This window comes from Castanea sativa, chromosome 7 (assembly GCF_040712315.1).
Source record: "Castanea sativa cultivar Marrone di Chiusa Pesio chromosome 7, ASM4071231v1".
Lineage (NCBI taxonomy): Eukaryota > Viridiplantae > Streptophyta > Magnoliopsida > Fagales > Fagaceae > Castanea > Castanea sativa.
This window is the reverse complement of record NC_134019.1, coordinates 31006399-31032287: the sequence shown is the minus strand read 5'-3', so window position 1 is coordinate 31032287 and position 25889 is coordinate 31006399. Positions and strand designations below refer to the sequence as shown.

General features: G+C 33.3%; 1 protein-coding gene, 1 non-coding gene and 1 pseudogene across 2 annotated transcripts; all 3 read right to left on the bottom strand.

The window, feature by feature from the left end:
- Positions 1-8408: 8408 nt before the first annotated feature.
- On the bottom strand, positions 8409-12240 carry LOC142642262 (thioredoxin M3, chloroplastic). Its single transcript, XM_075816597.1, has 2 exons — positions 11682-12240; positions 8409-9111 (listed from the first exon to the last, which is right to left on the bottom strand). Exons 1-2 carry the CDS (start codon positions 11887-11889, stop codon positions 8795-8797), a joined length of 525 nt encoding a protein of 174 aa, XP_075672712.1. The 5' UTR covers positions 11890-12240; the 3' UTR covers positions 8409-8794.
- A 53-nt stretch (positions 12241-12293) lies between these two features.
- TRNAR-UCU (transfer RNA arginine (anticodon UCU)) lies at positions 12294-12366 on the bottom strand. The gene has a single exon. It is a non-coding gene; the product is annotated as a tRNA-Arg (tRNA).
- A 6323-nt stretch (positions 12367-18689) lies between these two features.
- LOC142644310 (scopoletin glucosyltransferase-like) lies at positions 18690-24319 on the bottom strand (annotated as a pseudogene).
- Between the last annotated feature and the right edge of the window lie 1570 nt (positions 24320-25889).

Sequence of the window (25889 nt, the reverse complement as noted above, 5' to 3'; positions counted from 1 at the left end):
GTGAGATTCATGTTTATTTAGTTATGGTTAGTAATATATTGTTATATATTGTCTTCACGTTTACTTATACCTATAGCTATATATTACGTGTACTGATAATCTTTAAAATGCAAGTATTGTTTCATTACAATTAAGTTTGAACATGCATATGTAGTACTGATTCATTAAAATTGTGTATGATAATATATATATATATATATATATATATATATTTATGTTTATATTTAGTTATTTAATTTCTTACGTAATTATATATTTATATAGATGTCAAACCTTACAAAACTTGAATTTGCTGCCCTTGACATCTCGGGCAAGAATCACTTGTCATGGACCCTTGATGATGAGATTCACCTAGAGGCAAAGAACCTTGGAGATACAATTAAGGATGGCAATCAAGCATCCCTGCAGGATCGTGCAAAATCAATGATTTTTATTCGCCATCATCTCCATGAAGAATTAAAATCTGAGTACCTTACAGTGAAAGACTCTCTTGTCGTATGGAATGATTTAAAAGAAAGACATGAGAATAAAAAATCTATAATCCTCCCAAAAGCTTGTTATAATTGGTTAAACTTGAGGTTGCAAGATTTTAAAAGTGCGAGTGAGTACAATTCTACACTTTTTAAAATAATCTCACTATTAAAATTATGTGGGGAAAAAATCACTGAGGAAGACATGTTAGAGAAAATATTTACTACATTTCATGCCTCGAATATGCTCCTGCAACAACAATATCGAGAGTGTAAGTTCACAAAATATTCTGAACTGATATCATGTCTTCTAGTGGCTGAACAAAATAATGAGCTTTTGTTGAAAAACCACCAATCTCACTTGACTGGTTCTACTCCATTCCCTGAAGTGAATGGAACTCATCTTGATATCTTTGATTTTTTTTTGAGGATGTTGATGGAAATTTTGATAATTTGATTAGTGATGGAAATGTCCATACCAAATAATTATTTCTCTTTCATTATATTATGGCATTGTAATAAGTATTTGATATGTTTTATTTATGTTTAAAGTAATAAAGTTTAATTTATGTTTTGCATATATGAAGATGCATGGGTCATACTAGTAGAATCAATTCCAAGATAAATAGAGAAGATTTTTGTCTAGTAGACAGTGCAACAACTCATATGATCCTTAAAGATAAAAAATATTTTCAAATTATGCAAAGCCAATGTCAATACCATATCAGGTTCATCAAACTTAATTGAAGGCTCTAGAAGAGCGATTATCATGTTGCCAAAGGGCACAAAACTTTGTATTGATGATGCTTTGTATTCTTCTAATCAAGCAGAAATTTACTCAGCTTTAAGGATATATGTTATAATGGTTATCATATTGAAACTAATAACAAGGCAGTAAATAGTTTCTTTATATTACTTCAATAGGATCGGGCCAGAAGCTCATTAGAAAAACTGTATATTTTCTCTTCTAGGTTATATTATACTACAATGAGAGTAGTTGAAACAAATGTTACAATACACCAGAAGTATTCGGACCCAAAGGTTTTTATGCTTTGGCATGATCATCTTGGACATCTAGGATCAATAATGATGTGTCGAATTATTGAAAACACTCACAGACATCCCTTAAAGAACCAAAAGATTCTTTTACCTAGTGATTATCCATGTAGTGCATGTTCTCAAGGTAAATTAATTACCAAACCATCACATTCAAAGATTGTTGTTGAATGTCCATCTTTCTTAGAAAGAATTCAGGGTGATATATATGGACCAATACACCCACCTTGTGGTCCATTCAAGTATTTGATGGTTTTAATTGATGCATCAACTAGATGGTCACATGTATGTTTACTTTCTACTAGAAATGTTGCATTTGCTAGGCTTCTTGCTCAAATAATTAGGTTGCAAGCATAATTTCCTAATTATCCAATTAGGAAAATTCGTTTAGATAATGCTGGTGAATTCACATATCAAGCTTTTGATGACTATTACATGTCAATTGAAATTGATGTTGAACATCTTGTTGCCCATACACATACATAAAATGGTTTAGCTGAATCACTTTTTAAGAGACTTCAAATTATTGCTCGACCTTTGCTTATGAAATCAAAATTACCAGTTTCTGCTTAGGGTCATGCTATTTTACATGCTGCATCATTAGTTTACATTAGGCCATCTGCTTATCATAAATTCTCACCATTGCAACTTGTATTTGGCCAACAATCAAATATCTTTCACTTGCACACATTTGGTTGTGTTGTATATGTACTTATTGCACCCCCACAATGCACTAAGATGGGTCCTCAACGAAGACTTGGAATTTATACGGGTTTTTCATTAGATATCTTAAGCCTCTAACTAGTGATGTTTTTAAGGCACGTTTTGAGGATTGTCATTTTAATAAAACAATCTTCCCACCATTATGGGGAGAAAAGTCGTTGCCTGAAGCACGACGTGAGATTACTTGGAATGTTTTGACTTTATCTCATCTTGATCCTCGTACAAATCAATGTGAACTGGAAGTTCAAAGGATTATTCATTTACAAGGAATTGCAAATCAATTACCGGATGTATTCACCGGCAATAAGAAAATAGTGAAATCTCATATTTCGGCTGCTAATACTCCAGCACGGATTGAAGACCCTATAGGACAATCAGTTAATACAGCAACAAATGAATCAAAGCCACACTTGAAGCATGGAAGACCTGTCGGTGTTAAAGATATAATTCCCCAGAAGAGAAAAATACAAGAAAAACAAGTTGCAGCCCATAAAGAAGCTATTCCTAGGAAACAAGTTACAGAAATAATTGATCTATCCAAGACTTATGAACAAAAATCTCCTGAAAATAAACCTCTTGAAGAGTTATCCCCTAAAGAGGATTAGGTACCTGAAAATAACGAGATCTCAATACATTATGTACATACAGGAGAAATATGGGATAGAAATAAAATCGTTGTCGACAACATATTTTCATATAAAGTTGCCTTTGATATTACCAAAAGTAATGAAAATGAATATGAACCACAAACTGTTGATGAATGTCAATGTAGAAATGATTGGCCAATGTGGAAAGAGGTGATTCAAGCAAAATTAAATTCACTAAGTAAACGTGAAGTTTTTGGACTTGTAGTCCGAACACCTAAAGGTGTAATGCCTGTTGGATACAAATGGGTATTAGTACATAAACGAAATGAGAAAAATGAAATTATAAGGTACAAAGCGCGACTTGTAGCACAAGGCTTCTCGCAGAGACCTAGTATTGATTATGAAGAAACATATGCTCTTGTAATGGACGCAATTACATTTAGATTTTTAATTAGCTTGGTAGCAAAAGAAAATTTAGATATGCAATTAATGGATATTGTTACAGCATATCTGTATGGATCATTAGATAATGATATCTACATGAAAATCCCTGAAGGATATAAAATTTCTAAAACATATAATCTTACATCCCGAAGTATGTATTCTATCAAGCTACAAAGATCCTTATATGGGTTAAAGCAATCTGGGCGAATGTGGTATAATTGCCTCAGTGACTATCTTTTGAAAGAAGGATTTGAGAATAATCCAATTTGTCCATGTGTTTTTATTAAAAAATCAGAATCTGGATTTGCTATTGCTGCAATATATATGTTGATGATTTAATCTTGTAGGGACTCCAGAAGAGTTAACAAAAACAGCAAATGGTTTAAAGAATGAATTTGAGATGAAAGATCTTGGTAAGAAATTTTTTTTTGTCTTGGCCTGCAAATTGAACATCTTCCAAATGGAATTCTTGTTCATCAATCAACGTACACAGAAAAAGTCTTGAAGAAATTTTACATGGATAAAGCTCATCCTTTAAGCACTCCAATGGTGGGTCGGTCACTTGATATCAAGAAAGATCTATTTCAACCACAAGAAGATGATGAAGAAACTCTTGGTCCTAAAGTACCATATCTTAATGCAATTGGTGCTTGGATGTATCTTACAAATTACACAACCTGATATAGCATTTGCAGTTAACTTACTAGTTCGACACTAACTCGAAGACATTGGAATAGAATTAAGCCTATTTTACGTTATCTTCGTGGGACTACTGATTTGGGATTATTTTATTCAAATGGATCAAAACCATAGTTAGTTGGATACGCTAATGCAGGTTACCTTTCTGATCCACACAAAGGCTGATCATAAACAGGATATTTATTTACTTATGGAAATATTGCTATTTCATGGAGATCTGTTAAGCAAACAATTTCTGCTACTTTCTCAAATTATGTAGAAATTAATGCAATTCATGAAGTGAGTCGTGAATGTGTTTGGTTGAGATCAGTAATTCAACATATTCATGAGAACTGTGAATTATCATCAATAAAGAATAATCCAACGATATTATACAAAGATAATGTCGCTTGTATCACTCAAATTAAAGGAGGCTATATCAAGGTTGATAAAACCAAGCATATTGCACCAAAATTCTTTTATACATATGAGCTCTAGAAGAGTAGCTATATTGACGTCAAGCAAATACAATCATGTGATAATTTGACTGATATGTTCACTAAGCTATTACCAACTACGACTTTTAAGAAGATGGTGCATAACATTGGCATACGTCAACTTAAGGATATTTTTACCATGAACAATGGAAGTTCTATGTACTCATGAGGGGGAGTAAACTTTCTAAAGGATGTATGCTGATTGTACTCTTTTTCTTTCGCTAAGGTTTTTTCCTACTAGGTTTTCCATTGCAAGGTTTTAATGAGGCAATCCTAAGGCACTAGAAGTTATACAAGAATATTGTACTCTTTTTCCTTAGCCAAAATTTTTTCCCACAGGGTTTTTATTTGGCAAGGTTTTAATGAGGCATATTCTTAGAAAGTGGTCATCCAAGGGGAAGTGTTAGAAATATTGGAATGTGTAAACTTTAGAGAATGAAAAGGTTACTTGGGATGTGTAAAGGGTGAAATGTATTAAGCCTATAGGGTAGATGTATATTCATAAGTGTACTCATTATTACAACCTTATCTCATAAACTCTACAAGCATTCTAAGGTCCTATAAATATGTGGGATTACTTTTTTGTTATTGTACACACATCTAAGAGAGATCAAAAGAATTGTGGATGACCACTTGAATATAAGAGTTTATTAATATATATTTCTTGTTCCTTTTACTTTGTTTTATATATTTCTATGATTTCACAACACCAAAGATTTATTTTGAAATTTTATTGACCACCCCATATCTTTAAAGGAAATACTAATGAATGCCCTCAGGGTATTGGTTAATAATCCATTTGAATAAAACTTTTATGAGAAAAGGAAAAAAATAATAATTAATGTTTTGACAGCTTTTTTTCATTTCTCATAAAAGTAGTATCAAAACTTTCCTAAAATGGATTGTTAATCAATTCCCTAAAGGTACTCGTTAGCATGACCATATTTTAAATATACAAAAACCTCCTTAGTTTTTGCAAAATAAACTACAATCACCTCTCCTCCAACTTAACATTGCTAAATCCATTAAATGAATTTATAAAATTTTATATTTCCTCTTTATCCTCAGTTTCAAATGAAATTCTCATTTTTGAATCTATAACTAATGGGTTAAAAAGCAAAAAGATGAATTATTTAACCGAAATTCTATAACAACCTAAAATAAGAAAAGTTCAAAAATATAATATTGCAAGATTCAAGGAAATATAATATTTTCCATCAAGAAATCACATTAGGAAAATATAAAAAACTTATGGTGGAGCACTATGTTTTCCCTCTTAATGAATTTGAGCTAAATTAAGAGCTACAAATAAACTACGAGAAGTGTTCGCATCATTCATCGAGTTGCAACAGTGCTCTTTCTGACTGTATGTTTACAAAAACTAATGAAGGGCAGAGGCTGAAGGGTGTTTTGGAGGAAATTGCTTGAATTGTATCCTTTAATCATTGCCAATTATCAATACATAAGGGAGGACTATCCCACCATTAATTTTGGAGCTTATTGTTGACCTTTAGATTAAAAGGAAGTAAAAGTGAAAGGAAAAACATTGCTTAGTGTTAGTGGATCACTAAGCATGGGGCAGGGGGGGGGGGGGGGGGTGTATTTTGTCTTGCTATTAGTCTGGCACCAAAGCCATTGACAAAAATAACATCAACATTCTTCCTTAGAATTCCCCAAAAAATATTATGTTTCTTTGATGACCTATTTTGAATCTTGCAACATTCTTGTCCTTTTTGTATTTTTCTTTGTTATTGAATTTGGATTAAAATAAATTTATCTTTTCTCTTTTCCATGAATTTAATGAGAGAGAGAGAGAGAGAGAGAGAGAGAGAGATTTTCATTTAAAAAGGAAGGGCAAAAGAGGAAATATGCAAAATTTAAGGAATTTTTTCTTTTTTGTTAGTATATATAATGTTCTCCTCGAGCAATAGGGAGGTGAGTGTAGTTTATTTTGAAAAAATATGGAGGTTTATGTACAATTTGAATCAAGGGAGTGTTTATTATGGTTTTAGAAAATCTGAAGGAGGTCAGTGCAGCTATCCTAATGTAGAATTAAGGTGAATTTAATACATTTAGTAATACATAGAATATGAATATGCTTTGTATACATATAACTGAATAACCTCTATTATAAAGTAAGCTAAAAAATGCATTTCAAATGTAACAAAAATATTTTCTTTTTTTTTAGAAATAATTACAACATGCTGTTAACCATGCAGCTTGAACTTTTTCCCTCTAGACCTCCAACTACTTTGTACATGGGGAGGTGCCAATTCAGCTACAAGGCCTTTGGCAACAAAAATATTTTCTAATCATCACAAAATGAAATAAAGGATAGCATTCTAGTTTTATTGTTTTGTCCTTGTTCTTGCCCTTCTTTTACCAACCCATGGCCTGCCCCATTAGGCTAGTGAGCTATCCATGGGCCTCAAAAGTATTGAGTTGGATTGCTCATTAGCCCAATGGACTAGCAGGTTATTGGGTCGGGCTATAAACCATGAACTATTTGATGACCTTTATTCACAGTACTTGCAACAATGCTTACAACAATAAGCATGAATTTTCTAGACAACAATTTTGAAAAGTTCTATGAATTTTCTTTATAGTGTGTATTACGAAAGTTGTAGTAAAATATATTACCAAGAAAGATGTCAATAAAATGACAAAATTGAAAAGCCACTATTAACAAGACACAATCTTCAAATCACTTGTTAAAATGGTCACTAGTCGTTAAGAGCCGTTAACTATCACTTTGGCACCTTTTTTTATTTTTTGCAAAATTCGGAAACCTTCACTTAATCTACCTGCGATCTCGATCGAATGAATTTCATTTTGCTTGAGTGAATTGTCTTTCACTTGAGCAAACTATTCAATAAATCTAAAAACCCTCAAATAGGGGGTAAATTCAACACAATCCGCAAACCCGACACGACATAATATGATGGATTGAGGTTTAATGGGTTCGTGTCATAAGAAAGTTTATTTGTCACATATACACACACGCACAAGCTCATGTAAATTGCATTTTAGATCCCTCTAAATATCAAAATCCATTCATATAAGTCATAAGTGATATTTTGACAGGAAAAAAAGAAAGCTTTAAAAATTGTTTACTTTCGTGCAAAATGTAAAATTTTAACAAATAGATGCGGTTTAATGAAGATTTGTAAAATCTTCTTTTGACTAAAATGGTGTTTCACATTCACAAAAGATTTACAGTGACAAAGATTCACCCAGAAAATAAAGCTACAAAGCGGATTTATTGAATATTCTGTAATTATCACAGAAAAATAAAAATTAAGGGCATTTCTGAAATATATGGAATAGATTGGGACGAGATTTTGTGTCCTGAATCCTGATACTTTTAAAATGTCTTACTGATTGAGCTCTACAACATAATTAAAAAACTAATTTTTGGGATATTATTTAGATGATCGCATGGTTCCAAACTTCCAATATCATGAATTGCAATGTGCTTTTTTTAATGGTAAAAAGTTATGAACTCTAAGTGGTCAGTTTTCTCTTGAGATCGTTAGAAACCAAAATCATGTCTATTATAAGTTAATCTTATATTTTCCTTTTTCTTTTATTGGGAAGAAAAAATACTACTCGTATATTGAACCAGCTAATAAGAGGAGCATGATTTGATGTCATCTTCCTTAATGTTAATGCTTATATAATATTTACATTTCTTCATGGATGCCAGAGGTCTCATGGGAGAAGGAAGTGGATGCCTCATAAGTTTCACATGGTTGTTAAAGCAAGACAGACTAGATCATAAACTTGACAAGCTCTGAATAATTACTTCTTAGATTGAGACTAACAAGTAAAACTCTAAAACCTAATTACACTAGAGTAACAAGTGACTTCAAAAGAATGATATTCCATAGGAAATCAAATTACTTTCTGCAAGCCAATCAAGAAGGTTTAAATTCCAGATCCACTAAGGAGAGTAGGAAAACAATTGCCAAATATGATCACTTTCAACCTTTGAAAAGTTCCAATCAGAACTTGTGCATAGGAACTTAATGCCGTTCAGATTTACAAAACTGAAAGAAAGAAACGACCTGTATCTACAAAATGTAGTTTCAAAAGCTCAAGCCAGTTCTTCAACCAAAAAATATGAAAATCTGAAAAGGGAGAAGAACATCACCATCACAGTGATGACATATTCCAACAGTCCAGCACCTATGTGAGTTATCCGGTAAGCAAACATCTAACATATATACAGCCACAGTAGTGACACCCATTGAAAGATTCGAGTTATTCAAATATTATGGTACTTACGGAAAATTGATTTGACTTTGCTTAAAGCTTCTAGTCATGCACTGAACTACGATTAAGATTTCAGCACCCTCTCAATGGCAGCCACATAGAACTCCTTTGGCATGGTACCTACCACAGAATCACGTTTCTCCCCATCCTTAAACAGCAAAACCACAGGTACAGCCTTAATTTCGTAGTCCTCAGCGATCTCTGAGTCATTATCAGTGTTGAGCACAAAGCATTTAAGTTTCCCAGAATACTCTGCTGAAATCTCATCAATCACCCGGTGGACCATCCTGCAAGGGCCACACCAACTCGCATAAAATTCAACAAGGACAGGGATTTCACTCTTCAGAATCGACTTCTCCCACGATTCTTTTGTAACTGGAGCTGCACATATTAACATTATATTGTCAGGAGGGACATCCAATGTTTTAATCTTTGTGTCTCATTAGCCTCACCTACATTTCAGAAAAAAGCTACTCTAAGTAATAGAAGCAGTATACCAAACCACAGATGCGTCAAGGCAGCATGTATCATTGCCTTGAGTACACATTCAATATTGCAGGCAGAAAACACTCAAAGCAGAGAGATATATTTCTCACTCTCAAAAATGTCATACCTTATGTGAGTGGAAATTTTTTTGGCAAATCATGATCTAATCTAACACATTTATTGAGGAATTATACAAGATGCAGAAAAAATCAATGATCCCATCACCCTCAGTTGCTGCTCTTTAGTTACCAAAAAGGTTGCTATTCTTCCTTTGTTCTCTCAAATGCATTCAGATCTCACCCAAGGAATCCAAATTCAGAATTCAAACAGATATAATATACCAGAGTTTAACAAATGACAGAAAAATAAAGTGAGGAGAACTATAGGAAATAGAAATAAGAAAACTGGGAAATCCATTTCAAGAGAGATACTAATTAACATTTTTTTTATGATTAATTGATTCATTGAAAACGCACAAAAGGAACAACCCTAATACACGGGAAAAATACAAGAGAAACACCAGATTTGTGAATGAAAATTATAACTATCAATCAACTCAAACAATTAACATATGAAGGAAGTACATCCACAATAGGGAGCAATAATTTTATGGATCGAAGACCCAAAGGAACATTCTCACCAATATCTTTTCCAGAAGAAAGAATTCAACAAGAATTATTACTTTATTTCTAATGGAGACAGATATGAGAAAACAGGGATAAAGCCAAAAACAAATATTGCTCATCTTTATAGATAAATATAAATGAGAGAGAGAGAGAGAGATCCACACCAATCCAATATAATTGACTAACTGAACCATTAAAATTTTTGAAAATGAAAAAGGAAACCAAATCAAACATGCATTAGCTAATACATGCAACATCATTCCACCTTATAAATTGTAGATTTGAAAATCTAGCATGTAATAATCCATTGCTTTTTTAAGTTCTTAGGATAGTGTCATATGGAGTTCCGAAAGATAACTACAAGTGTTATATGAAAATGAAGTTTAAATTGAAAACCTAACATCCAAATATCCGATGACTGATGAAATCCAAAATGTAAACTGACAGCGGTCTTCCTATTTCTGTATCTAAGAAATCTCCAATAAAGGCATCCTGATTTAATAAACCATTGCATGCATTACTTGATCCCCTCACCATATATACCTTTGCTGTATCACAAGCAAAAATTATATTGCTTTTTTTCCCCTGAGATTGAATCCACCATCCACAAACAATTGGACCAACAAATAGGACACAATATACAGTTTAAAAATCATATTTTCACAAACTGTTATATTTGTAAAAATTTCCTATAAAATTGAATCAACTATTCCATTTAAACCTTTTATTCATTTATTTATTTTATGATGTAGATTATGTAGAACCTCAGCAAGGCAGGGCACTTTGGACCCATCCCTTGGGAAGTAAACCAAGGATACACGCCCCACCCGCTAGAACCGTGTATCAGGTAATCCAAGGGAACTCTTGTGGGGATCAAACCCAGGATGTCTTGGGTCTCACCCTGATTGGTCCTTCAAATCTTTTATGTTCACAGTTCTAATTAAAAGTTGGGCAACATGTCATTTTAAGCCCTACTTGTGTGACTTCAAGAGAAGCATTTTGAGAATTCTATTATCAATTCGCCACATATAGATTCACATTACTTCATTTATTCATTACAAAACAATCCAATCCAAGGAAAATGATCCTCTCCGTTTCAAATACTGTCCATTTGATCCATTTCATGGTCCAGGTTAGATTTCCCAAAGAAAAAAGCGTACGGCCAGTCACATCATTGATGTGTCAATCTATACATTGTTAGATGCAGAAAATTAAATCCGAACCATGAAATGGTCGAAATGAACTGTTTTTGAAATGAAGTGTGGATCATGTACCAAAATCCAAAGGCAAGGTGAATATATTTTGAGAAGGAAAAATAAAAAGAAAACAAAAATAAAAGCAGTATAAAAAAGCACCTTCCAAATATCAATTCGCAATTCTTTCGATTCAAGGCAGTTTAATCTTGATCCATTCGTTTCGACTTTTTTTTTTCTTATTGACAAGATACACATGCACAAGGCGGATCTTGAACCCTAAACTACTAATCCTCCAATCTGTTCCTACTAGAGAAAGAACTCCGAGCTCATTGGCCTAGTTTCTTGCTAAATTTTAATCTCAATCTTCAGTTCACAGTTCTACGACTTTACGATTTCGATCCAGTTACCAATGATCATGGCACACGATTAGACAGCAAGAAAGATGAAAAGAAAGTAAAGATTACAACTAAGACTTCTTTTAATCAAAGGTTTAGCAGCAGCAGAGAAATGCAATATGATCTACAAGTTTGTCTTTCTTTTTTTGTTTTCTCGGAAACCAAACAGAGAGCAGTAACTAATATTCACATGCATAATCATAAATCAAAGGCAACAAAATAGGTTGAATCAGACAGAGAGAGAGTACCTTTGGATTCGCGCGAGCAGAGAAGCTTGAGAGGGAGATGAGGAGATGGAGATGGAACCCTAGGGAAGGTGCGGGAATGGAAAGGGAATGAGGCGGGTCGGGTCGGGTTGGGCGAGAAGACGAAGGGGCGTTGAAGAGCGCGAGGGAGAGGGAGAGGGAGAGAGAGAGGAGCCGAAACTGAAAGAGGAGGAGAGGAAGCCATAGGCATTTGATTGGGCACCACAAACACAACACAAAGTAAGCGAAGTTGTTGTTGTAGCAGGAAAAATGAATGAGAGAGAGAGAGAGAGAAGACAAAATGGTGTACACTGCTCGGGTGCGATTTGAGTCTGATTGATTTGTATGATCAAAAATTGAAAAAAAAAAAAAAAAATACAGAGAGAGAGGGAGCGAGAGAGTGGTGGTGCACTTTTTTTTCTTTTTTTGGGGGGGGGGGTGTCCTGATCTGGTGAGGGTGATTGGTTGAATTAACAGACGAAATGGGTTTTCGTATATAGAGGGTCGGTAGGTAGGTAGGTAGAGTGGGAGAGTGGGAGAGTTAACGAGTTGTTACTGCAGCAGAGTTTGGAGTGGGAGAGGGACAGTTAAAAAAACACATAACTGAAAACAGGACACGCCCGGTGGGACTCGAACCCACAATCGCCTGATTAGAAGTCAGACGCCTTATCCATTAGGCCACGGGCGCTTCTTGGAAGTAATATCCCAATCAGTCATTATTAACTCATTACGTTCATATCTATCAATCAAGTAAAATTATGAAAGCCAATTGGACAGCTCCAGCAAAAAATATGTCCAATTTTTTTTTTTTTAACAAATCATTCTCTCTCTTAGATTACCCCTCTCATTAGCTCTCCCCCTTTATCTCATGTCTCTTCTTTGATAATTGATAGAAGCATTTGGGATAGGTGTCGTTGAAGCGCAATAGCCAAAATTGATCGTGGGTGGAGTTGAGTAGCCATTGGCAAGGTCGGCTGAACAATAGATACAATTTATGCAATCGCCTAAGACCCCCAAATAAAAAAAGGCTCTCACTTTTATATATATATATATATATATAGGAAAATTACACTTTACCACCCTAAACTATATCTCATATTACATTTTGCACCCTAAACTTTTCAAATGCACATTTTGCACCTTAAACTATGACAATTGTTACACTTTACACCCTACCGTTACATTTACTGTTAACTTGAATGAAAATTCAAAATTTATAGTGTAATAAGGAATATAGTTTAGGTGGTAAAACATAATTTATCTTTTGCTTTTAAAGCATTGAAAAGAGGGGAAATTAGGCCTTTCACGTGTTGTCATACTTTTCCATCTAAGTTAATAGCAAACTTAACGTTGAGGTACAAAATGTAACAATGGTCATAGTTTAGGGTGCAAAAAATTCATTTGAAAAGTTTATGATGCAAAGTGTACCATGAGATATAGTTTAGGGTGGTAAAGTATAATTTTTCCTATATTTTAATTAAAAAAATTGTCATTTTACTGGTCAATAAAATGTATTAAAAATGCCCCATTGTATCCTAATGTGCGGAAGATTAAAGGGAAAAAAATAGTCAAAATTTAGCTAACAAAATTAAATTTTAGGAGACAAATTTATTAACTCATTCTTGAAATATGCTAAAATCAAAATTAATACCAGACAAATTCATTAATAACACAATGTAATTGTCTTGAAATATGCTAAAAGTAGAGATTATAAATTTCTAAAACAAAAGAAAAAATCTCTCATCTCTCTATCTCTCTGCCTCTCCATCTATATTCTTACCTTTCTTTTCTTCATCTTGATTCTTGATCTTTTTCTATAAGCTTAATCATTCTTTGTTCAGCCAACCCTGCATAACAGAGGTAACCCATCTCTCCATCTTTGTCTTTCCAATATTTAAGATTGAAATGTTTTCTATTTATTTAATTTTAATATTTTAAGTTAAATTTTTTAACCCACTTCATTGATAGGACAAGGACAACACGCTGGTCTTGCTCTTGCACTTGCACAGTCTACTCACACTCCACAGCACTACATAGTAATAATGCACACTGCACATAGCTTGATACTTGATAGAATGATAAGACTCAACTGTTGAGTATATAATATTTTATAATCTAAAAAAGTGGAAAACAATTTCATAGTTGGCCCCCACTCACACGACTACACACTCACTAACCCACACGGGCCACACCCACACCCAGTGTATACCTACTCAAATTAATATATATATATATATATATATATATATATATATATGCAAGCTTTTACTTTATCAATTATTATAAATTATCACACCAATTAATAATTTGATGTATATCATATTAACTCTTTTTTTTATATACAAAATAGAATTTCTACTCTAACTTAATCTAAGTGTATATGTATGTGAAACTCCATCCTGAAGACTTGAACCCTGGCCTTTGCCCCCCACACCTCACAAACACTTATACTTGTGGAGTGACCACCACACCAAGGGTGCGCGATGGTTCATATCAACTCATTTGTATTATAGTGATACTAATTTATTGAACCTTGTAATAAATTAATTTTTATTTGTGTAGGTTTAGACTTTAAAGTATAAAGTGGTCACAGCTTTAGAAAAAATTGCAATAACCAGGTTTTATTATTCTATACTATATCACAAGAAAGATTAAGTGGATTAGTCATATTATCAATTGAAAAAGAAATGTTAGAGAAACTTAAATGCAAAAACTTATTAGTAATTTTGCATCTTAAAAAGCAAGAAAAATAGATTTTAAATAAAAATTAAATATTTTTACATAAATGTTATTTAATTAATATTACAATATATTTAAAAAAAAAAAAAACTCACTTAAAACTTTCACCTAAGGCCCCCAAAGGTGTTAAGCCGGCCCTGGCCATTGGGTGAAGAGTTGATTGTGGGTGCTGATCTTGGCTTATGGATGGCTAATCTTAATCGTGGGGGCATTCAATCCAATAAAAATGAAATCCTAACTTTTCTTTTTGTTTTTTTTAATTAAAAAAATAGAGTAAATAAATAATATTTAATAATAGAAAGTCGACTTCTTGTAAAAGTCAGAAATAGTAGAAACATAATAAATAAATAAATAAAAAAAGACTTTAAAGTTAAATTATTGAAACTTAAGAAATAGTAGACAACTAGACATTTATCTTCCACTTTTAGTATTATATATAAATTCGGATTGGACTATCAATCCCAAATTCTTAGAACCATGTCCTACAATTATTAAAGAACAACTAAGCAAATAAAAATAACACACACAGAATAACAAGTATAATAAATCCTTTTTGATATATATATATATATATATATATATATATATATATATATATATTTATTGATAACTAAAAGAGCCATATTAGAAATTTTTATTGCCACAAATCAAGGGCAATGCAACCTTAATTCTTCAATTAAAGCATTCAAATCAGAGTAGGGTGATCCTCCTTCAACGGCCGCCATCTCCCTGAGTGCCTTAGCTTTGGCTACTTCTGTTAGGTGCACGGCACCTAATGGTAATCCAGCCCACTTAGAGCAACTGCATCAGTTGATGTAAATTTTTCTTCTATTTTGCACAAAAAAACTACTTTTTCTATTTTATACACTCATTTTTACAAAACATTCACATCAGTTTATCTATTCTACACATTTATTCAATAAAATACTCATTCTTTTACCATTTTTTATTATTCTCTCTCTCACCGCCTCTCTCTCACAGACCCAATCCGAAACCCATCTCTCCCTCACCGCCTCTCTTTCTCACAGACCCAATCCGTCTCCCTCTCACTTTCTCATCAACCAAACAATAATTACAATCCTCTCGTTGTAGCAGCCCAATTCCTCAATCTCTCTTTAGCTTTATTGTGAATCCTCATTGTTTTTGAATCATTCTCTACAACATCAAAGCAAGAAACCAAAGGCTATGGCAATCACTGAACCCCATCACGAGCATAGAGAAGAAGAGGAAGCCCTAGCCAATGAGGACGAGGACACCAGAGCTCAGGTTGCTCCGATCGTTAAGCTCGAGAGATCGTTGTCACCACCGATGAGGAGGATGAAACTTCCATTCTCCGATCGTTTACCGATTCAATTGCTCTGCTTCGATTGCTTTGATCGTTAAACTCAGGTTGCTTCGATCGTTTACCAATTCGATAAAGATGGGAACCAATGGAAAGAGAGAGGCGCTGGTTCTGTCAAGTTTCTCAAGAACAAAGAGAGAGAGAGAGAGAGAGAGAGAGAGAGAGAGAGAAAGCACCAGAGACAAGAGAGAGAAAAAACTAATAAAATAATAAATGCAAGTGCTACAGTAACCATGCATATATGCACGGTTGCTGTAGCAATTGTGCATAAATGCACAATTTTACACCCATTGATGTGGGTGTTTTTTTGCTCAAAATGTGTAAAATGAGCACCTTTTTCTATTTTGCACAACTTTACAATTGCTCTTAGACTTCTATTGCAAGTGGAAATAGGTGAAGTAGGCTTCCATAAGTGAAACTCCTATTCCTCATTATACTAGGAGTGTCAGGTGGAGGTAGGTGCCGCATAGTGAAAAAAAAAAAAGGTGGGTGCCACATAGTGAAAAAAGAAAAGAAAAAGGATTGTTGCCTTTGAGAGAGATAATTAGTGTGTGTGAGAGCAAAGAAAAAAGAGAGATTTTTCTTTATCTATGAGACATACACAAAAAATTATTGTAATTGATTTGATAATAGTGAAATTATTCGGAATTTGTCTTGTAATTTTTCCCTTAAAAAAGAAAGGGTTTTCCACGTAAATATTTGTGTTCTTGTGTGTGATTGCTATTGTAGATTGCTAATATATTGATAATATAATTTGGGACCGTTGGTATCAGAGCTAGGTTAGAGTGGAAGCGATGTCTGGAGAAGAAGGCAAGGGTTCAAGAATTGAGAAATTTGATGGAACAGACTTTACCTATTAGAGAATGCAGATTGAAGATTATATCTATGGGAAGAAATTGCATCTGCCTCTTTTTGGGATGAAAGCTGAAACTATGAAGGATGAAGACTGAAACCTTCTTGATAGACAGGTATTAGGAGTTATTTGATTAACTCTGTCAAGATCAGTTGCGCATAATGTTGTGAAAGAAAAGACCATAGTGGATTTGATGAAGGCTTTGTCTAGCATGTATGAAAAGCTGTCGGCTAACAACAAGATGTACCTGATGAAGAAGTTATATAATCTGAAGAAGGCAGAAGGCACTCCTGTAGCTTAGTCTGAATGAATTCAATACAAACACAAATCAATTATCCACAATGGGAATTGAATTTGATGATGAGGTTCGTGCATTGATACTTTTGGCCTCTTTACCAAACAGTTGGGAAGCCATGAGAATGGCGATGAGTAATTCTGCAAGGAAAAGCAAACTCAAATATGATGATATTCGAGATTTGATTTTAAGTGAAGAGATTCGTAAGAGAGATGCAAATATAGACAATGCACAAGATCAAGCATTTGTCACAGAGAACAAGAGTAGAGGTAGAAGCAAAAGACCTAATGATCGAAAATTCAATGGTAGGTCACAATTAAGAGATAGATCTCAGTTCAAGGAAACTAGATAATGCTTCCATTGTGGGAAAAAAGGGTCACTAAAGAAGAGATTGTTGGCATTGGAATAAGGAACAAAATAAAGGAAAATATTAAAAGAATGATAGTGAGCTGTTGTGATTGATGAAGATGTTGTGGTGCTCTCTATTGAAGAGCAAAAGTGTGAGCATGTTGCTAATAATGATGTTGAGTGAATTGTTGATTCTGCAACCTCCCACCATATTATCCCTATGAAGGGATTGTTTACCACGTATAAAGCAAGAGACATTGGTACAGTGAAGATGGGTAATTCTAGTTACTCAAAAATTGTGGGAATTGGTGATGTGTGCATTGAAACCAATGCTAGTAGCGCTATGATGTTGAAGGATGTGCGAAATGTTCCATATTTAAGGATGAATGTGTTTTCTATATTGGCTATAGTCAAGTGGGTTATTGTAACCACCTTGGTAATGGAAGATGGAAATTTACTAAGGGGCCATTGGTTGTTGCAAGAGGACATGCATGTTACGGTTTATACAGGACTCATGTGAAGACCTGTAAGAAGAAGTTCAATGAGATTAAAAATTTTGAGAAAACTCCAAAGATGAGTGTTGGGATTAATGGTGTTAAAACCAAGAGGGTGAAATTCTCATTGCCTAATAGTGCTTCAGAAGAGGAAGTGGTAGGTGATGAAGAATATGAAGATGTTAAGACTACATGGGATGACGATGAAGTGAAATATCTTAGAAGGCTTGAGCAGGGGGAGCAGTATCCTCCACTAGAGATTGTTGAACCTCATGAGAAGAGGACTACTGGAAAATATCATACTGTTAGCTTCAAGAATAATTGGGCTTTTGATAAGGGGGAGCCAAGGGATTGGATTAAAGAAATCCAAGATGAGATTAATTATTTGAGAATGAAAGGGATTGACGTTGATGAGGTGTTCTCAGTATTGGTGAAGATAATGAAGAAGGTCAAGCCTTGTGTTGGCTTGATTGACACAAAATTGAATTGAAGAGATAGAATGTAGATCTCCTCCCATCGATGGGCTGGAGGGGGAGATTGTTAGGTGTACGACACCTAATGGTAATCCAGCCCACTTAGACTTCTATTGCAAGTGGAAATAGGTGAAGTAGGCTTGCATGAGTAAAACTCCTATTCCTCATTATACTAGGAGTGTTAGGTGGACGTAGGTGCCGCACAGTGAAAAAAAAAAGATGGGTGCCGCATAGTGAAAACAGAAAAGAAAAAGGATTGTCGCCTTTGAGAGAGATAATTAGTGTATGTGTGAAAGAAAAGAAAAGAAAAAAATTTCTTTAGCTGTGAAACATACACAAAAAATTATTGTAATTGATTTGATAATAGTGAAATTATTTGGAGTTTGTCCCATAGTTTTTCCCTTCAAAGAGAAAGGGTTTTCCACGTAAATATCTGTGTTCTTGTGTGTGATTGCAATTTTAGATTGCTAATATATTGATAATATAATTTGGGACCCAACAACTTCTTCACCCACCAAAATTTGTCTCATTGCCTTCTCTATTGCTTCCCTCTTGATACCATCTACCACTCTAGTCCATTGCTTAGCACCAACACTAATCCCAATTTTCAATACCTGAGTTACTAACTTCTCATTGTAAAATTGCTCATCACCCATAGGCCATATGACCATGGGCACTCCTGCACTCACTCCTTCCAAGGTCAAATTCCACCCACAATGAGTCACAAATTCTCCAACTACTTCATGATCAAGAATCAAAACTTGGGGTTCCCAACCTCTTATAATTAGTCCTTTACTTTCTATTCTTTTCTCAAATCCTTTAGATTGCCAATCTTCCTCCTCTTTCTTGTTTTCGCCTTTTCTCACAACCCAAATGAATTGTTGTTCCGAAGCCTCAAGACCCATTGCAATTTCAAAAAGTTGGGAATTAGTGAAGTTTGGCATACTCCCAAAACAAATATAAATAACTGAATTGAGTTTCTTGTACTAAATATAACCCCCCGACCCAACTTTATAGTTAACTATTTGTTTGAGTGGTTAATTATTATTTTTAAGCCATTTTTTTTCCTTTTTATAATTAATAGAAGAGTATTTAATAAACATATTATTTTACAATGCCATTGAATAAGAATTGTAAAGATTATAAATGATTGAATGGCTAATTGTATTATAATGTATACTAAGTATGTACAAAATTATATTAAGTGGTTGAGTTATTAGATATATAGTTGTTGGTGTTTAATTAAGTGTTGGGTAGGTATATATGTTTATTTTCTGTTATGGGTATTTTAATGGTGGTATATTTTGCTTTAGTTTCACTTCTATGTTCTAATATGATTGTTAGAAGCTGAAATTTGTGGTTTGTAAAATTAGAAAATCATGAATTTGTAAGTCTATATATATATATGCTGTTTTAAGAAGCTTTGAAACTGTGTTGGTGATTTGTTGAAGGTAGATTAGGGTTTTTACTAATTAATGATTTTATATGATTAAAGATGTAAGAAAAAGTTAGGATGAGTACTTTTGATGTTACTGCTGAGATTTTTGTTGTATTTAATTTTGCTCTAAAGAGTTAAATGACTGTATATAAGTGTTTTCTAACATGTCTAATGAGTGTATAAAAATCCCCATATGATAATAAGACTATTTGCAATCATTTTATAATTTTACAAGAAAATGTTTCAAAGCTGTCACTGTGACAGATTCTGTGTTTACACATGGTTAATTATGTATTAAATTATATACAATGAATTTGGATGCTAGGGATATTTCCTATGAAATCTAAGATACATGTGGTTGTTATGGAAGTAGTCTCATAGCATTTGGATCAATATAAAAAGAATGGTTTAATTTCTAAGTTGCATGAAATTATGTCAGGACAGATTTGAGCATGTTGTTTTGTATGATTTTTAATAAATCATGGTTTTATGCTTTGACTCTGAAATTGATATGGTATATACTAGACATCCAGGGAGGTGGCTCTGTAAAATTACATGACGTTTGGAAGTGTATGGACAGCCCATTTGTATTTTACAAATGAGGCATATGCTGCTAAAATGACCAGTAAACAGTAATTGTTAACTCTGGCTTTGAGGATTTAATTCTAAAGTTAGGGTGAATGTTTTGAGCTATAATTTAATATGCTTATCTTTTGGTATGTCTATATCATAAACTTTGTATAACTTGGTTCAAGGTTTAGTACTCAAAGGAGGGGTTCTAAACCATTCTACTGCTTTTTCATGTTGTCTTGTTCAACATGTTGTATGTTGCCATGCGAGTGTATATGGTTACATGACCATGCTTAAAGGATTTTATGTTTATGCATGCATTATTGCCCTAATCTTAAAGCACCTTTTGAAATGAAGTTGGCCCTTCTGGAGATATGATATGAATATGAGAATATGGGTTTCTTTTTAGTTTGGTACATCATGGTGTTGATGAATGTATCTTGTATTTGGGGAACCTCTTTGAGGTAGGATTATGACTTCCTTGATTTTAAGAGATAGGCTTCGAGATGAATGTGTAAGTTTATGATAATAAGTAATAAGTTTTGATATTTGGTTTAGGTGTTACCAGTTCCCAAGTCTAAGCTCCTTCGACTGTAAGCTTTCGGTTCTTCTGCTTTTAGATAAGGGATAAGTTATATGAGCATTTGGTAAGTCATGAGTTTATTTAAAAGTGTATTATGCATTAAAAGGTTGATTAGAGATATGACGTATAATCATGTTTCAGACAAAGATATGTTCATGAGCTTTCGAAACCTTATGTATTAGATTTAAGCATATTGATGCTATTATTGTGAAATGTTATGCAAACTATGAATTTTAGTATGATGTATGAGTATGAAATGTTTTCGGATTATGTCCTCTGGTGATCTAAACTTGGCCAGTAGGGGTTAAATTACTGGTTTTCCATGAAAAATGTTATTCGTTTGGCCATTTAAAGTGGAGGAAATGGGGGTGCCTGTAACTCTAATCTGAATAAGGCCTCTTCCCCAATGTGTACGGACAGTGGGGAGGAACAAAACCTTGAGGGGATGTCCCATGAGGCCTCCCAAAGAGGACAATATCATGCACACAAGGGCACCCAAATGTGATGAGGCCTTCTCTGTTGTGCACATGCACGAAGTACAAAATTTATCAGATATGGACTAACCAATATGTTATGAGCAGCTATATTATTTTATCGATTATGATAGAATGAATTGTTTAAATGCATTATGAAAAGTTAAAAGCTCTCTTGAAAGGAAGTTTATGATGAAAAGAAAAGATTTTCTTTAAAGATAAAAGTTTCTGAAGTTCTGTTGTGCTTTAAAGATAAAGAATTTGATGAGAAGGTTTTAGTGTTCTATAAAGATAAAGCTTCTAATGAAAATAAAAGTTTATATTTAAAGTCATCAGATATCTGTTCTTTATGAAGCGTTAAGTTTTATGACTATGAAAGCTATAATATTTTATGAGAAGAAGTTTATAAAGAAAAGTTTTCTTATTCATCAAGATGTTTCTAGTTTAAGACAAAGTTACCAATTACCTAATTTAAGTTAAAATGATCATTTTGTAATGAGAATATATATATATATATATATGTGTGTGTGTGTGTGTGTGTGTGTGTGTGTGTGTGTACATGATTTTAAACAATCAATATTATATTTGGTGACTTTGTAAAAAATGAAAGAAATTCAATCCGAAAGGTTTTGGTAATATTATTTTGATAAGAAAAGGGAGAACAATTATTTTCCGATGAAGAGTGTATAATTTATTATTATGAATAGTATAAAATACTATGCATGAAAAGATGTTCTCCTATCTGATTATTTATAATATGAAATGATTTGATTTACATGCATTTTTATTAAATTCTTATGTATCTTACCCTTACTGAGTTGTGTAGCTCACTCCTTCCACTCTTTTCAGTCAACATGTTTTAGTTTGGAGCAGAAGAAGCCTTAGTCGGGTTTTGGAAGGAGCTGGTTTTAGTTTTAAAAGTATAGATCCCAAATTAACAATTTGATGTTTAGCTTTGTAGTATTGTGTATTTTAGGACCTAATGAAAGTTGTGTACCTTAAAGCGTTAAGAGATGTATTCTGTGAAATTTAGAATTTGAGTAATTGGTGGATTATGTTATTCTTTGAGTACAGTGTAGATGCTCTAAATGTCAAGTGAAAAGTTATATCATTTAAGTAAAGAAACAAGAATGAAAAGATAGAAGGAAGCTTTTGTAAAAGTTAAGTTAGTTTTTGTTAATTTTAGGTTTAAGCTTGATATTAGCATGCTGGTCATGGTCACAAATCCGGATATCGGGTTTGGGGTGTGACTCTAAGCCTCTTTAAACTTTTATTTTCATCTATGGAAGCTTCCTGTCCCCTTTGGGCTTTATCTTCTGTATCCTTGTTGCATAGTGAAACTGGACCTATATGCCATGTCTTTCTTCCCATGACTTTCCTAAAATGATCTACATAAGTCGGCTCAAGCTCATAGAAGCTGTTAACAACCTATGAAGCATGGGTGCATTTTTGGATTCGGGTGTGAGTGCGGGTGTGGGTGCGGGTGCGGGATTTGGCAATTTTTGAAAAAGTAGGGTGAGGTGCGGCGAGGTGTGGAGATTAAAAAAATTCTAAAAGTATTTTTATTTATATTTTTAATATATTGCTAAGCATACTTTTTCACATAAAACTAACAACCATAAGTAAATAAATAACAGCAACAAGAAAAAGCAATATACAAAACTTATTTCATACAATTTTTAACCCCCCCCCCCCCCCCCCCCAATTCTCATTTTAATCCATGACTCCTCCACCTTAGAAAGAAAGCAAAAAAAAAAAAAAAAAAAAAAATCAATCTGACAAAAGATTAACCATGCATATCACAATCAAAATAGACGTTTATCAGTATCATTACCTCAAGTTAGTGGCTTTCAAACTAGAGAGAAATTCAGATAAACCTTCAAATTCCACAAACTACAAAGCAAAGCAGTGAAAGTACAAACCACCCCACTTCTATTACATAGTTTCACACCTATACGCATTACATAATTTACAACACCCACCCAATTCAAAAAACTCTCTCTCTCAAGTTTCAAGATACCCAAAACTGAACAGTGTAAAGAACAAATTTTTTTCACATATATAACAACAAAAACTCAAACAAAACAACAATAGCATAAACTCATATCAGCGTATAACTCTATGTAGAGAGAGAGAGAACTTGAAGATTTTGGCCAAATGGTGTGTTTTGTACTTTTTTTTTTTTTGAATTTCGGCCTGAATCGGTCTGTTTCGGCCGATATGTACCGAATCAGCCTGAGTCGGCGCCAAATCGACGTGTATCGGGAACAAAAAAAAAAAAAAAAAAAACTAGTTGCAGCACCGACGCTCGGGTAGTGGCGTCGCCCGCTGCACCCCTCGTCGGATGCGGGTGCGACACCCATTTTGCCACATCCGTGCTTCAGAGTTAACAACTACCCCATAACTTGTCAGCTCTAATTCCATAGCTTCTTTCCACAACTTGATAAAGTCCGTTTCAACTTCTAGCTGAATGGTGTCTAGCAGTTGCTTCCTTGTCAACTTTATCTCCCCTAGAAAATTAGGAATGACAAAAGTTTCCAAATCAGATGAAACTTTCTTGTGAGGTTCATATAGTCCTATAGCATGGGCTGCAGCCATAGAAAAAAAAATTGGTCCCCTCGTAAACAAGCCTAGGAATACCAAATTTAGCTACAACATCAGTTGCCCATGGAATGAACATGTCAGCAGCAAGGCAACTAGGTTGTTACTCTTGTAGTAGCGTTGCTCTAGTGTTTGTTGGAGCATCTTTGTGGCTTTGATAAATTTGTGAGCCATTTCTAGGGAAGTCACTAAGTCAATATTCTCACATCCTTCAGGCCGGTGAGCCTCAGTAGCCGGGAACTTGATGATTTGGATATCAATGTTGATGCCATGAGTTTTGGAGAATAATGGCATGTTGTGAGGAGTGGTGACAATCGTTGCCTTAACACCTCGAGCCGTGAATAGCTTGGCCATGTCCATAATTGGTATCAGGTGGCCATGGCCCATGAAAGGGAAGAAGAATATGTGAAGCTGAAGACTTTTGCTACCCATAGCACCTGGAACAAGCGTAACTAGAGAGGTTATTAGGTTAGGCTATATTTTTCAGATTTGGTATGAGAAATTTGTTAGAATGAACCTTGTTTATAGTAGCCCATGTGCATGGACTTGAGAAAGATATTTTGGAATAGAGAAATGATATGTCCACAACATTTTCACAACAAATCTTAAGTGGTAAGTTGTTATTGGTTGTTATTATTGGGGCAAAAAAGTAATCTTCGTGTTAGGTTCAAATTTGAACCAATAACAACTAACTACCTGTAATTTGTTGTGAAAATGTTGTAAAAATGTTGTAGACGTAGCATCTCTCTTTGGAATAATATTCTTCTTTAGGTGGTAATAAATGTCATATGGTAAGTTGTAATCGGTGAAATATAAAGTAGAACACTAAAAAATGATAAAGAGGATTTGTATTAGTAATAAAATAACTCAATAATTTTTATTTCCCAATGCCTACATGTTCTTGTTAGCGTATGGTCCTATATATAATGATAGTCAATCAACATCACATGATGCATATTGATTGATTAGTTTTACCCAAATACTCACCATTAAATTCAAGTGTCCATTTGGGAATAACTAATAAAGTTTTTTGTTGAATTTTTTTTTACAAAAAGTGTGCTAAAGTATACTTGTACCTTAAATTTTTTTGAAGAAGTAAGAAAATGAGGGAAAGAGTGAGGATTTAAAAAGTTGTACATCATATACTATATAATAAAATTTGTGCTTAAAAGCCATGGTTGCGCCAAGTGATTTCACTAAATTACAACAATATTTTGGATAATTTTTTTTTTGAATAGATATAACAAATTATTTATTGTTATTAATTTCTTTAGATAAAATAACAATAGTGTTCTAACAAAACATGCAACATGCATATAAATTTCAACTGATGGAGACAACAACTTAAATGTTTTAACAAACATGCAACTTATTTATTCTTATTAATTTCTTAGATAAAGTAACAATAAATTTTTTAACAAAACATGCAACATGTATTTTAGATAAAATAATAATAAATATTTTAATAAAACATTCAACATGCATCTAAGTTTCAATTTATAGAGATTTCTTTAAATAAAGTAATAATAAATGTTTTAACAAAACATGCAACATGCATCTAAGTTCAAAATTTTAATTCCTACTCCAACTAAAAATCTGTTATTAAAATTTCAAAACATATGTATATATTAACCAATGGTTTTTCCTTAAAATCTATCTTGCACCCACGTTTTGTTTTGTTTTTTTTTTTTTTTTTTTTTTTTTTTTTTTTTTTTTTTTTTTTTTTTTTTTTGTTTTTTTTTTTTTTTCTAGTTGCAACTTATGCATATGTATTTGTATTGGGAGGATATACATGTTGTATAGATTCATAGGAGTTGATACATTTATATGACTCTCTCTCTCTCTCGCTAGAACAATTTCTTTTCTTTATAAACAACTACCCTCATTAATTATTAGATTAGTTTTTTTTATTAATTGTTAGGATATATTTCCTCAAATTAAGGGATAAAATTAAAAATAGTTTGATTTACATAAAACTTTATCATTTAAATTTTAACAAATT

Excerpts from the sequence above, each read along its gene's own strand:
- LOC142642262 (XM_075816597.1), bottom strand. The coding sequence starts at position 11,889 with ATGCCTATGGCTTCCTCTCCTCCTCTTTCAGTTTCGGCTCCTCTCTCT. Across the intron at positions 9,112-11,681 it reads CTGCTCGCGCGAATCCAAAG|CTCCAGTTACAAAAGAATCG; the intron begins GTACTCTCTCTC and ends TAATATGTGCAG.